The sequence below is a fragment of the Tamandua tetradactyla genome, chromosome 9 (genome assembly GCF_023851605.1).
Source record: "Tamandua tetradactyla isolate mTamTet1 chromosome 9, mTamTet1.pri, whole genome shotgun sequence".
NCBI lineage: Eukaryota > Metazoa > Chordata > Mammalia > Pilosa > Myrmecophagidae > Tamandua > Tamandua tetradactyla.
The window spans coordinates 92,881,166-92,897,146 of record NC_135335.1 but is presented as its reverse complement, the minus strand read 5'-3'; the positions used below and the strand labels follow the sequence as shown (position 1 = coordinate 92,897,146).

The window sequence follows — 15,981 nt, the reverse complement described above, 5'->3', positions numbered from 1 at the left end:
CTCTATATCTCATAGCTTAAAGTCTGAATACCTATTTCAAAGGTAGCATGGGTCTATTCTCTGAGTTATAAAGATCAAATTGGGGAGATAGGGAATAGGGGGATCAAGCAATGAAAAAAAATAAATCTCATGTTATAAAGAGCTGCCAATATATTTTCCCAAATCATGTGGTGGGCCCTTTCCTCCCTTCACACTGGATGCAACTCTTTTATATTGTGCAATGATTTCCCTTCCAGTATTGGCAGTAATAAAAGGAAGAGCTTCCTGCCAAGCCTGGCAATAACCACATCTTATAAAATATATTTAACTGCTCATCTAATCAAACATGAGAATGAGAATGACTCAATTTTCCCCTCAAGTTTTGAAAGTTTGGAATTAGAAATCCCAATTCTAGTACCAAAAATGGGCTAATACACTGGTGGGGAAGATCAACCACTTTCTCATATATAACTGGTAGGAAGTTAGTAAGGAAGACAATGGCCAAGATAAAAAGGTCTAAAATATACTGACACGAGATATGGTGTTTGAAACTAGGAGTTTCGAAACTTTTATAAGTGCATGCTCTATCAATATAAATAATGAGTAATTATTCCTTAATAATTCTATTTATTTATAAATTAATTATATGTAACATACTAATTTATGTACCTCTTGAAACAGATGAAAAAGAAATTATAATAATAAACTAAAAGAAGAAAATATTAAATTGTTTTGAAATTATTTATGATATTGCTACAAAATTTTAAATTTTTTGTACTCTTAGTGCTGTCATATTTTAGTGAGACAATGGAAATAATTCATCAATAATTTTTACAATCCTGATTTAACACTTTGATACAAAAATTTTAAGGCTGGTTACACTATTCAGGTACTTTGATATTTGCTTTTAGTGGAACAAATGCATCATAGGCTACACTTAACATAACACATTTTTTTTAACCCCAAACACTAATTATGCAAAGGTGGTGGTTTTTGAAACTTGTCAGTAGATATCTCCATATTGGTATTAGCTTACTGTTCTTATAAACTTCTCAAAAGTTTTTAAAAATTAACAAAAACGTTAAAAAATAACTGAGAATAACTGTCTGAAGGACTCTTCTTGAAATCAGAGTTCTGTTTACAAGTTTAATATGCAGGTGAGAGTCATTAAAGTTGGCATCTTTTCGCCTCCAAATCACTTACTAATATAACAATATTTAAATAAACTCTTCTAAAAGCAATTACTTTCCAACCATTTGCTGGCATTTCATTGAGTCTGGTAAATTGTTATTACTTTTCACTTCTTAATATGCCTGATAAAGAACTTACACAGGGGTAGAAGTGACAGCTCTCCTATTTATGTTGGTTTGTGCTTGCATTATTATTATCTTCAATCTGTATTTTATTTTTTAAAGATGCTTGTCATTCTGAAGGATTAGTTTGATTAGGAGTTAACAATCTATAAATACTTTTTTATGTTTTATTTTTTTTGTTTTGCTTTTTCTTTTGTATTTTCTATAAATACTTTTAATCAGATAAATGTAAACTGCACTAATCTGAGACTGGGGAAATAAATGAAGATGCAAGTAGGCGAAATAAATGAAGATGCAACTATTCATTTTTAGAATTTGTTCTTCTTGGGAGAATTCTGTGTACCATTAGTAACACATAATGGACATACAGATAGAGTTAGGAATATCATTCCATTTATTAAATTTTCATAAGATTATTTGCTTTGATTTTTAGGGTAAAAGTAAATATAAGTAGGAATTTATTTTTTTTACATCATTTTTTTAATTTAAGAAAACAAACAATATACTTAGAACCAACAACAATAGATGACTTGGTTAGCTCAACCATACATATTTAAATAAAGTACCCATATAATCATTGTCAAGTCTATGTTTGCGCCGTAAGTCTCATAAACCAATCTAAAATTAAGGCAACAAGGAAAAAATCTACATATTCAGATGGCAAAGTTCTTAAATTCTAAGTATTAAACACTAACAGATATCATTTGATCAGTTGTCAAAAACTGTGAATGTTCTGAAAACATCAAGTAGAAAGTTCTTATAAATGTCTACACTGCAATAATCATGACCTATGTTACAAATATTTTCCTCATTTCAGGAAAATATGAAGATACACATATTTTTACAATTAACATGGAAATCTTAACCACCGAAAATGGACATTTGAGTTAGCTTAAGCAGGAATTTATTTTTATTTTAATAGTTTCTTTTTGCATTCCAATTGATCATTTTTTCCATCATCCCTGGTGAAAAGACTGATGGATAAAATTAAAGAGAGATATTATTTCTCTTGTAGTAATTGAAAAGACTCAAGTTTCTTAAGAGGGTAATTGACTCAGCAGTTCAATAATATCATCAAATAACCAGTTTCTTTTAGTCTCTTCTTCCTGCCATCTTCAGCACTGGCACGATTTTCATGCAGGAAACAAGAACTGTGTAACAATTTCAGACACCATATGCAGACTGAACAATAATCGGGAGAACAGAACCCATCTCTTTTGAGAAAAGAAAATTATTCCAGAAACCTTCCCTTGGAGATGGGGTGCAATCAGCTTCCCCTGAGGCAGATGGCTGAGTGGAAGAAGGATGATTTTAAGAGGAAAAAAATCAGGTTTCCATTAAGAAGAGGATATAGTTGCTGGGGAGGCAATCATTAGTATCTACTCTGTAGCTAAACATGCAAATTAACCAGGCAATCTCTGCAACCAATTGGATAAAAGAAATCAAAGACAGGTAACTTTATATTTATTACCTTGCCAAATGTAGAAGCATCAAAAAAAACAAGTAGTGAGTCATTTTCAGGAACGGCTTTTTAAAAACTTTTACTACTCTATCTGTGAAAAGATGGTATTCTTGAGTACAATATTTGATATTGTTTTACAAAGAAATGATGCTTAGTGTTTAATACATTCATAATTAACTCCAAGGAGTTTAAAGTATTTAAAATTAATTTCTAGTAAATGTTTTGTTTGAATAAAATTCTGGGAAGAGTTAAATACTATTTGAATCCTAGAATAAGAGGCCTTTAAAGGATTATGAACATTCATATATCTATTTGTATTTTAGTCATATGTCTGTACTTTAGTCACAGAGTAGGGAGAACTCTAAATCACGTGTGTGATGGGACACACACTGGGAAAAATGAGCAGCATGCTAGAATCAAGCAAAGTGAAAATCTATTAACCAAATCAAGATTAAAAGTCAACAGATGTTAAACAAAATGAGAGACATTGGAGATGGTGTAATTCTCCATCTTTTACCCCAATGGTCTCCAGCATAGCTTTGAGTTGTGTGTGGATATGGAAGTGAATCCTTTCTATACCCAGAGGTCATGTGACAACATAAGTGCTAAATCATCTAATACAATTTCTTTACTTGTTTTAGCTACACTCAAGGAAAGACTTTAGGGGAAAAATGGGCAAAAAGAAAGAACTGATATATTTCTTAAGAATAAGTAAATCTCAACAGAAAATTACAAAGGCAATAAAAAATAACATACCAAATACAATAAATGGCATTTAAGATCAATATTCTATCTAATCTACATATGTAAGGTGTTTTCTTTATAATGCAAGTAAGGACCTAAGATGAGAAATTCCTGCTTGATGTGAGTTTTATATTGGAAGAGGCACTGAAAGCAATTTAGTCTAATGTCCGACATAGTTGAGGGAAATCCCACATTTATCTTCCACAGCCTCTGACTGCACTATAGCTGACTCAGAAGAGGACAAAATACCATTCTGTTCCATGAATGGTAAGGTTATTGGGTTAGCATGACTAGCAAAATAAGATGAGTTGAATATGTTGGCTTCATTTACATAAACATAGTACTAACTTATAACAATAATATTAAATAGTAAAACTATCACTGAGCATAATGAATATTAATCATGTAACTAATAAATATGTGAACCAAATACAGGGTGATTAAGGCAAGAAAGTACTACTGAGAATATACTTCCAAACTTCTGAAAGTAATGAAGAATTACTATGTTCTATTGTAAAATATTACCTGATAACTGTCAGACAGAATAAGATTGACTTGTTCTGCTCCGCATGGCATTTCTTATTTCATCATTTAGGAAAGTATTATTAACTAGTAAGGAGTCCTATCCTTAGCTGATGAATTTGCACAAGATCAAATTAAAAGGAACTTACAGTCAATGATAAGTAAAAATTCTCTATTTTTAAAAATGTGCCAATAAATCATACTTTTAAAATTTTTTTTAACTTACTTTTCAAATTATGTTGATATTCAATGGTGTCCTGTAGCCCTTTTATCATATTATGAAGAGTGGCACATTCTGAAACATAAAAAATAAATTTATTTGAAAATCCTTTGCTTTCATTTGGAATTATTTTCTTGGAGTTGAAATACTTAAAATGACATTTAATTGAAAATTTTGAGATCTGGATAAAACAACCAGGTATCTCAAAGTAAATTATACTAAATAACTTTAATCACTCTAAGTAAATCCCCTGATTTAGTCATTAGTTTTCTAAGGCACAATAAATTCAAGTCTTGCTTATACTCTTCTACCACCAGCAACAGCCACACCGTTGATGGGTAATAACAGCAGCGGAAACATTTGGGACTTGTAGCAGTCTACTTGGCGGTAACTCCACAAAGGCAGGGTACCTCCCTAGTACCTAGAACAGCTGTGGTTCATAATAGGCACTCCATAAATATTTGTTGAGTAATTAATGGAAAGAGAGATGATATCACAGTAAGCTGGAGCAGGAAAGGGGAAAGCGGAGAGGTTCTGGCCTAAAAATAATAACATATACTTACATTGCTATTCTATTTGCTAGGCAAATACGAAAATATTTAACAATTTATCAACTAGAAGGTACCTGTATTTGCCTCATTTTACATATTGTAAACTGAGACATAAAAGTTTAATAAATTGCCCAAGTTTACACTTAGACCTAGTAAGTAGCAGAGCAAGAACTTGAACCCCAATAGTCAGTGCCAAACTCTGTGACGCTAACCACTTTACTACCACCAAAAAGAATAGGGCAGGAGAATTCCTTCAGAATAATTTGAGCAGATTGGAGTCCCTGGAGAGATGGTGAGAATGGAGTCAGAGATTATACTCTTTGTGACAGTTAGTGCTATTCCATTTTTATATAAGGTTCAGAAACACCAGTTGCACCATTTAAGTTTATAATTATACTAGCTAAATATACAACAATAAAAAATCCATAAAACAGTAACTTCCAATATTCTTAAAAAGAAAGGTAACTTTAAAGCTTAATGGCAATTTCACCTCTATGTGCTTGGCCTAACAGCTAATAAATATTGTGTTATTCTTTTTCTCTCAATTTTACAGGCCCCTACCTGATATTCCACCAGTATGCCCTAGTATGGCATACTGACTAGTTACCATTCTGATTGGGCATATATCCTGATGGTTAAATATTTAACACCATCCTGGTATCCAATAGTAAAAAGTTGTTTAGATATAATAATACCATTTATTGAATATTTACTCTGCCTGGCACTTTATTAAACATTACCCTGCTTAGTATTCAAAATGATACTGACAAGTAATTTTTTATTATCCAGATTTTACAAAGGTGGGACGTCATCCAGAGAGGCCTGGTTACTCGTGAAAGATTCCACAATAAATAAGTGGAAAACCTAGACTTGACCATAGGATTTCCTCATTCCAAATCCTGTGCTCTTATTAATTTGCTATTCAATATTTCCTCAGAAATTGTAGCATACACTGTTGTAATCATGGAGTTTGAAGTTAGAGAAATTGGGCTAGTTTCCTTACTCACTTTCAAGTTATGAGACCCTGGGTGAGCTACTTAATCTATTTGAGCTTTATATTCTTCATCTGCAAAATAAAAGTATGCTTAATATCTGTCCTCTCTTATAAGACCATTATGACAATTAAATGAGAAAATATACTTTCTAAATTCATTCACACATATTTAACACTGTTATTATTTCTCTCCTCTGTGCCCTTCAACAATTTGTATATACCTCTTTTCTCCATTTATCACATTATGCTATAGTAATTGTGGTTTCTCCCACCAGATAGCAAACTGTTCAGGTACATGTCACATCTTATTTTGATATCCTTGGCATCTAACACCGTGACTATTTTATAGATGCTTCATAGTTTTATTGACAACTGTTAAAGCAAAACTTTTCACTTTTCAGTTAGAAGTCCTGCACTCAGTACACTGTGTGCTTTCTTCAACTACACTCATAGTAATGACAATATTTTGCAAAAGTTATAAGCTTTATGCTGAGATACGGTTCTACATTGTGGTTCTTCACCCTTCCTTCCTTCTCTCCCTCACCTCTACTCAAAGTTCCCACTATCTTCCATTTTCCATTTCTTGTTATTTCACAGTAATAGGATGGTGGTTAAAATACATTTGATAGACAATAGCTGAGAACCAACTTGCTATTTGTTACTGTTAGCTACTACAATTTAAAAATCCATCAGTTGTCATTGTGACTTTTGGAGTCACAGGCTAAACAACTCATGAAATATGGTAGCATAATGATTTAACCTCAGTAATTGGCAAACAGAAAATAAAGCTCTGTAACTGAAAGTACATTTAATTTGTTTCAAATATGTGTATTTTCAAAATTTGAACACAAGGTGGCTCTCTCAATACATATTTTTTAAAGGGGAACTGGCTCAATAAGGAATTCTTCGTAAGAAAGAAAAGCATTTATCTTAGGATAATGACTTTTAATTATCTTTTTAAACCTTAGCCCATATCATCTTTTCTGTTGGACTTTACAAAGTAATTTGAAGGATTCTATTCTAGCAAATTCTTCCTAAAGACTAGAATTCAGAATATTCAGTTACTTTTTACGCTACATAGTTTAGCAAATCGATGATCATTTTGAGTTCAATTTTACACTTTTCTATTAAGTAACAATTTAAATATAAATATATTTCATAGAGTAGTTGGAATATCACATACAATTATGTAAGTAAAGGAATTATTCTAATACTTGGTTTTTGATACTAATTACCATTTTCATCTGTAAAGAAATTCTTTATATGACATCAAATATAGAAAGTAAAATACCCAGATCTCATCCATTATTGTTGAATTAGCCAATCATATGTGTTGAATTATCTAATCATATGTGAATTAGTACACAGTTGGCTTTATAACTTGTCATTCTCACTTGTTTTACTTCTGAAGTTCATTCTCCAGTGAACGTCCATTAGATTTAAATAAGCACTGGAATTTTTTTTTTTAGCACTGGATTTTTAAAGAGAATTTTTTTCCAATAATAATAATAAGTAAACACGATCTACAAGTATATTGCAAAATGGACCTCCATTCAATCTCTGTGGCAAAACTAACTAGTTCCTTCCTCGCAAGACAAACACTATTACCAGGACACTGTGTAGCATTCCAGAGATAGTCAATAGGGGAAAGGGTGTTTGTGTGTGTGTAAAAGTATAAATTTTTAATAAAAATAGCAGCATACTGTTTTCTACATTGCTCTTTGTACATTACTACTACTACTGTATCTTAAATATTATCATATAAAGCTACTTAAAATTCCATTATATGAATATACCACAATATACTTAACCTGATCTCTACTGAGTCACAGTTTAAATGATTTCCTCTTTTTTTCCTTTACAGTGTAGCAATGAATATATTCCTTATTTTGCACATTTAAAATGGTATCTTTAGGGAAGATTACTAGAAGTATAATTGTTTTCTCAAAGGGCATGTGTAATTTTTGTTTTGATAAATATTATTAAATTATTTTCCATGGAGGTTTTACTCCTTAACTAGCAAAATATGAAAATAACTATTTCTTTACATCCTCTCCAACAAAAATACTATTAAATTTTTTGTTCATTGTCAATCTGGTGTGAAAAATGGTTTTTCATGTAGAATATTTTAATTACGAGTGAATTTGAACCTCTTTTCATATATCTGAGTCATCTGATTTTCATTTTCTGTGATATTGGATCATGCCCTCTTCCTAATTTTCTATCGATATGCTCCTTTTCTCATTAACTTGTCTGTAATATGAAACCCAAACCTTTTTGCTATTTTACTTGACTTGCGCCATTAAAAATTTTTTTTATTGTGAAAAATAACATATATACAAAAAAATCCATTTCAAAGCACACTGCAACAATTAGTTATAGAACAGATTTCAGAGTTTGGTATGGGTTACAGTTCTACAATTTCAGATTTTTCTTTCTAGCTGCTCCAAGACATTGGAGATCAAAAGAGATACCAATATCAATAGTCATATTCATTTGTTAAATCCTATCTTCTGTTTTATAACTCCAGCTTCTCCTTTGATCTTCCTCCCAATCTTTAGGGGTATTTGGGCTATGCCCATTCTAACTTTTTCACATTGGGAAGGGCTGTGCATAATAGAGGGATGGAACCAGCTGATATTCTAGAGAGGCTGGTTCCTCTGGGTTTCAGGACTTACCTGGTATAGGAACCTATCTGGAGGTTGCAGGTTTCTGGAAAGTAATCATAGTGTATGGAATCTTTGAAGAATCTCAGATAGAGCTCTAGGTGTTCTTTAGGATTGGCAGGAATGGTTTTGGTTAGGGTTTGGCAAACGATGGTAAATAGCAATATCTAGCATAAGTTTGCATAAGGGTAGCTTCCAGAATAGCCTCTTGACTGTATTTGAACTCTTTCAGCCACTAATACCTTATTTTGATATAATTTTCCCCCTTTTAGTCAGGAAGGCATTGTTGATCTCAAGGTGCCAGGCCCAAGTTCATCCCTGTAAGCCATAATCCATGTTGCCAGGGAGACTTTCACACCTGCCCATTTGTTTTCATCATGTAGAATTTCTTCATCACTACAAGTTAAACATATAAATCTTTTCTTTTATGACTTCTAGATGTTGTGTCATACTTGGAAAGGCTTTCTCTGTTCTAAAAAAAGTCTATATTTTCTTCTAGGTTTTTGAGATTTCTTTTTTTCCTTTAATAAACTTTACTTTGTAAAACAGTTTTAGATGCACAGAAAAACTGTGAAGATAGTACAGAGTTTCTATACATCCCATATCCAGTTTTCCTGATTATTAATATCTTATGTTTGCTACCATTAATGAAATAATATAGATACATTATTCTTATCTAAAGCCTACAATTTACCCAGATTCTTTAGTTTTTACTTAATATCCTTTTTATGTTCCAGAAAACCATCCATAGTACCATATTTCATTTAGTTCTCATGCCCCCTTGGGTCCTCTTAGCTGTAAGACTTTCCTTATTTTTGATGACCTTGATAGTTGTGAAAAGTACTGATAAAGTATTTTATAGAATGTTCATCTATAGGGATTTGTCTGATGTTTATCTCATAATTAGATTGAAGTTATGGGTTTTGAAGAGGAAGACTACAGAAGTGCCATTTTCATTATATATCAAGGGTATATGCTATCAATATGACATCACTTTTTTTTTTAATATGACACCACTTTTGATGTTGACCTTGAACACTTGCCTGAGGTAGTGATTGTAAGTTTTCTCCATTATACTCTTTTCTCCCCCTTTCCATATTGTACTTTTGGGAAGGAAGCTCACACTTAATGAATGGTGGGTGAATTAACTACATAAATTATTTGGAATTCTTCTGTGTAAGAGATTTATCTCTTCTCCCCCACTTATTTATTTATTCAATCATTTATTTATATCCGTATGGACTCATAGGTATTTATTTTATACTTTGGTTATAATTCAATACTAATTTATTTTCTTGCCGAAATTGTTTCAGCTCTGGCCACTGAGAGCTCTTTCAGTTGACTCCTGTATGTACCCCGCCATCATTGTGGATTTTTTTTTTTTAGCACTTCCTTACTTTCTGGCACAAGACACTCCAGTCTCATTTTGTCTATTTACTGCCCCAGTTCTAGAATTAACCATTTCCCCAAGGATCCCTGTTCCTTTTACTGGAGAATGTATTAGAGATCAAGATTTGGGCATTAGGTGTACTTGTTACTTACAGAGATATTATTGCTTCTAGGTTTTTCCAGCTGACAGAGCAAGGAAATAAATGTGTGTACAGTTTAATTTTTAACACTAAAGCATTTGATCCACCTGAAATTTGTTTTGGTGTTAATTGGGAGGTAGAAATTAAACTTTATTTTTTTTCCATGGATCTGAAGGCCTAGTTTGAGGCTCATATTTGCCACTTATTAGCTGAGTAGTCCCAGGACATTTACCTCTCTCATTCTGTGTTCCTCCATTATTAAATTAGGGTAATAATACTAGTCATATCTGTCTTTTAGGGATATTCTAAATGAGATGAGAGTCTTATAAATTCTATGTGAATTTAAAACTTTATAAATGTACAACATAATATTAACCACTATTGTATTAAAAATCACTCTCATTAGAAACAGTTTTTCTTCAGGAAGTAAAAACTAACCTTCTTTAATTGAGACCTCCTTCGTTTGCATTACTTTTAATAAACAGTTAGCCTTTTCCAACTGAATATTCAATATATTGTTCTTTCCACTGGTTTCTATCATTTTCTGTAGAAGAAATGGAATATAAATCATTACCAAATCAGTGCTGCCATTTTGATTATTTTACCTAAGGTTATGAAGACTAATGAAAATACTAACCACTTAATAACTAAAAGTCTAATAATTAAGTCTGATGTGTATTTTTAAATAAGTTAAGTTCCTAAATTATTTTTAATTTTAAAAGTCCTATGGTAAATATTAAAACAGACTATAACAATTATAAACTAAAAAGCAAAAATATGATTAACAGGAACGCTATTCTTTCTAATTATCTAACCATCAGTCTTATGGCTAAAAATTTCTTGTATATGTATCTAAAATATTTTATATCTATACAGTTATAGAATAGGATCATATCATACTATCTTTTGTACCTTAGATGTTCGACTTAGTAATATTATCTTGGAAATTATGCCCTTTAAGTAAGTATAGCACTCCATTTTTTTTTTAAGAGCCACACTGAGTTTTATTGTATGAATATACTTAATCTCTTTAACCTGTTCTCTGTTGAGGAAAATTTATACTTTTCCACTCTTTTTTTCCATTATAGACACTGAATAAATATTCTTGAACATATCTCCTTGGTATCTTTGTTGAATATATATGTGGGAAACAAAAATACGTTACTTAAAGCGAATTACTTAATTCTTTTGTAATAGAAAACTTCAAACATATAAGAGAGAGAATAGTGGAATAAGCTCCCATGTATATTTCAGTTTCAGCAATCAAAAACTCATCCTCATCACCGAATGTATTTTGGAACAACTCTCTGACTTTATATTGTTTCAACTGTAAAATATTATCTTATGTGTTTCTATTAGAGAAGACTCTTTAAAAATATGATCACAGTACCATTATCACATCTAAAATTGAACCACAATTTTGTTGTTGTTTTTCACATGGGCAAGCTCTGGGAATTGAACCCGGGTCTCCGACATGGCAGGCGAGAATTCTGCCACTGAGCCACTGTTGCACCTCCCAAACAATAATTTGTTATTTAAATTTTTAAGAATATGATAGATATTTCCAAATTAATCTTTAAAGCTTTCCACCAGTCCTCCCACTAAGACTGCCAAGAACATCTCTCATTTCTTCTCTTTTATATTTGCATACTAGAATGATGCTAAATAATATTAGTGAAAGTGGGCATCCTTGACTTCTTGACTTTTTCAATAGGAAGGCTACTAGTGATACTTTTTTCTTTCCATAAAAATACTTTTCACTCTAGAAAAAATTAGAGATCATGGAGTCAATTAGATAAGAAGCCAAAGATGAGATGGTAAAACATCAAAAAGAGGTAAGAAAAGAGCCTTCAGAACTAAAATAACAATGCTGGGCGGTATATTCAAATATATGTTTTCAAATATATGTGACTGCCCTTCTATTACCTTTTTGTCATTGTTGTTTTTTTTCTCTCTCTTTTTAAATTAGAAGTTGTAGTTTTACAGAAAATCATGCAGAAAATCCAATGTTCCCACATACCCTCCTTGCATAGTTTTCCCTAGTATTACATTTTGTATTAGTGTGATATCTTTGTTACAAATGATGAAACAATATTATTATGATTAAACTAGTAACCATAGCCCATAGTTTACATTAGGGTTCATTCTGTGTTACAGAGTTCACAGTTTTAAAAAGCTTTTATTCTGGTAACATACATATAAATTAAAATTTTTCATTTTAATCATTTTCCAATATGCAATTCAGATGTTAAGTACTTTCACAATGTTGTGCTACCATCACATCACCATTAATTACCAAAACTTTTCAAACTCTGAATCTTCTGTTGCCTCGTTAAGAACATAACAAGATATATAATTCTTAGATTATACTTTTCCTCCATAGTATCAGAAGTATGCTTTTCTGACTTGCTGCACTGAAAGCTGTCATAAAGGAGTTGCCTTACTATTCATCACGGAATCAATTTTTCATTGAATAAAGTGTGTCCTTTTCATATTTTATACCACATGAGAGAAATTTTCTTTGGTAAATATTTTATCACGTTTTTCTGTTTATATGTTGGGTTCTTTACCTCTTGGACACTGATTTTCTGCATCACTGTTCTCTATTCTTCATATATTATCTCTCTATACCATTTAATCTTTGTATTTTTTCCTTTGCATTCTCCATGATATACCAACCTTTTCTTCCATGGTACTCATTTGGCTTTTGGTTTTATTTATTATGACATCTGCTATGTCTAATCCATCTACTAGAGTAGTGATACTTTAGCCCACATTTGTTTTTCTTAAATCTGAAAGCTCCTTTATTATAATCCCATTTTTTGTTTATTATAGATTGACTTAATGATAATTTATTGTAGAAAATTGTGTTCTACTTTTTTGGGTAGAATTTCTTCCAGGATAGATTCTTCATCTGTGCTTGATATGCTATTAATCAGGTTTATATATATATATATATATATATATATAGAGAGAGAGAGAGAGAGAGAGAGAGAGCATATATATGCATATATACTAATATATATATATATAACTTATATATATATATACTAATATATATATATATATATATATATATATATATATATATATATATATTAGTAAGAGAAACAAAACTAAGAGTCCACCTATCTCGTGTGTCTTTCTTATACAACCATAGGCTACTATATGTCTTTTACCAATAGTGAATCTTCAAGATGTCCCCGTCAGATAATGCACCCAAGACCCCCTCCTCACTAGCCCAGAAACCCACCTGGTTTTGTGGGGTGCTAATTCTAATAAATACTCTCCAGTCATATACCAGACTGATCAAACCTAAAACCCCACCCTTATAATGCCATAGTTCCCAGGTCCATATCTCTTCTTTGGTTCCCCAGCAGCTTGGTTGGGTCTCATACTCCTTATGTGTTCTCTCATGGGGACCTGAAAGGTATGCTGTGACTCTCTCTATGGATTGAGTATAATGAACTTTCAGGCATCTCTGTTGCCTCTCCTCCTTGTTGTACTCGATTGTTCATAAAACCCTCATAAATTACATATAAAGAGATTTATTATAAGGGATTAGCTCACATGACCATGGGGGCTGGCAGATCTGGAAACTCTGATAAGGTCATTGTGAGGACAAACTCCATAGGGTAGGCTGAAAGCTGGAGACTCCAATAAAGGTAATGCTGAAGTAAGTTGGAATTTCCAGGGGAAGTTGGTGACTGATGTTGATGCCAAAATTCTATTTTCTGATCTTGGAAATTCTCAGTTTTGGCTTTTAAGACCTCCAAATAACTGAATGAGGAGACAACCAGCCTTGCTGAAGGCAATCTCCTTTGTTGATTATAGATTCAAATAACTGTTATAGATACAAATCCATGTATGAAATATTCTCACAGTAACAATCAGGCCAGGGCTTGCTTGCCCAAACAACTGCACACCATAATCTAGCCAAGTTGACACATGAAATTAACTATCATATTACACCCCTTGTCAACTTGACATGTATATGCATCTACTTAAGCTATCTACACTTAATCTCGAAATTATAAAGACAGTAACATAATCATACTTTCACCTAATATAATACAACTATCCTGCTTACAACCAAAAATGTACTAACCCTCTTCCCAGAAGAGAATGCAAGCCCTCGACTGATATTTTCCCTTGTCCTTGATCTGATGTAACTTAAATATTATGATACAAAGTTACCCCAACTTATGCTATATTATTCGAGGACAAGAGAAGGAAGAAAATAAAGAGATTTGCCACACATATATACATACACATATGCACACAAATATGCTCTGAACAAAATAAAAAGAAATACTCATAAACCATTACAGTCCTTGTTTCTGAAACTGGTCATGAGGTTTTAGGTGGTATTTATAACTACCTTCTTCTATTATCCATTCCATATTTCCTGTACTGTCAGCAAGCTTCTGATGGGTTTAGGTTCTTTATCTGGTGGGATGACCCACACTTTCATTCCTGAAGGTCTGGTTCATTAGTAGTCCTGCCTGGTATGGATTGTTGCAGTTTTACATTGACTTTAATCATGGCATGGTAGTAATAAGGGACACCCTAATGAATCTCCTTTATTTCAGACATACTCTTCCTTATCTCCATTGTATGGGAATCCAACTTCCTGTTGGTAATCAGTATCAATTATTCTGGCCAGTACAGTAACTCCTGTATTTGTCTGTTGATTCAGAGTCATGAGGAGCCCAAAATGGCCAGGAGGCCATCATAACTTCCAATTCAATGGATCATTGCTGTGTCTACTGGTGGAAGCGCTCTTTCCTTTGGAATTAAGACCTCTACACCAGAGAAGCATAAGGTCATGGGGAGAAGCAGCAAAAATTTTGCTAGCAGATCATCAGGTATAATAGAGTGGTACCACTCCCATTTTCAGCCCTGATTCTTGGGTCCATGAATCCTGGCTATCAGAGAAACAGCACCATAGTTTGGAGGCTGATTTAGAGCATATGCAGCCTCCTAGGGAACACTTCCCCAGCCCTGCAAAATGCAGCCTCCTAGGGAACACTTCCCCAGCCCTGCAAACCACTGCCATTCTAGTTGGTACAACTGAGCCTTCAAAACGCCATCATTCTATCAATCCAGATGCTTCAGGATGATAGGGAATGTGTAAGACCAGTGAATTCCATGTGCATGTGCCTATTGTCACACTTCAATTGTTGGGAAGTGAGTTCCTTCATCAGAAGCAAAGTTGTATGGAAAATGCATTCTGTAAGTCCAAGGATGGTAGTTTTGGCATGTGGCAAACCTGTATCCAGAATAAGTGCCTATTTCAGTATGAATTAAATGCTGCCCCTTCCATGATGGCAGTGGTCCAATATAACCCATTTGCTATCAGTTAATTAGCTAATCAGCTTATGGACAATATCAGGGACTAAGTGTTGTTCTGTTATTTTTGCTACAATGTTTTATGTAGTTGCCATGCCATATATTTTCATCCAAGCTGAGTTAAACATTGGGAGCTCTATCTGAATCATATTCAACTACTATGTAGGTAAGTTTTCATTTGCTCTGTTCTCACATTGTGTGAGACTTGTTTGCCTTCTTTACAGATTATCAGTTTCATGGCTACATATGGCTGGTTGTGTTTTTTATATGCTTTTCAACAGCCAGTAGATAAGAAAAAAGGCATAGTCACTGGGGATGGAGGCCTCTAGGTTATCATGATTAACAGATTTGGTGTCCTTTTTTACTGATGATTTTGATAAAAGTCCTGAATGTGGGGGCATTTCACTTAGTTATAGGCATCTCCTATTTCTGGGAATTATGCTCAGGGTTTTGAATTATTCTCAAATTTCAAAATTAAGGTGATGGGATTTTCCTCCTAACAATCAGTTCTAGATTTTATTCTCTTCCCCACGCTTACTTCACAAACCCACTTTCTAAATCTCTGTTTAATCCACCTACCTTTTTCAACAGCTATTTATACCCCTCTCCCAGGCAGAGAAGGGGGGAAATCCCCAAGATACTCCTGTCG

General features: G+C 32.8%; 1 protein-coding gene across 1 annotated transcript in view; it reads right to left on the bottom strand.

The window, feature by feature from the left end:
* Nucleotides 1-15,981, bottom strand: part of CCDC152 (coiled-coil domain containing 152) — a 63,521-nt gene that overhangs the window by 40,435 nt on the left and 7,105 nt on the right. Inside the window, exons 3-4 of the mRNA XM_077117084.1 lie at nt 10,419-10,524; nt 4,247-4,315 (exon numbers count right to left, since the gene is read on the bottom strand). Coding sequence (XP_076973199.1) covers nt 4,247-4,315; nt 10,419-10,524 — 175 coding nt within the window. The remainder of the gene's footprint in view (nt 1-4,246; nt 4,316-10,418; nt 10,525-15,981) is intronic.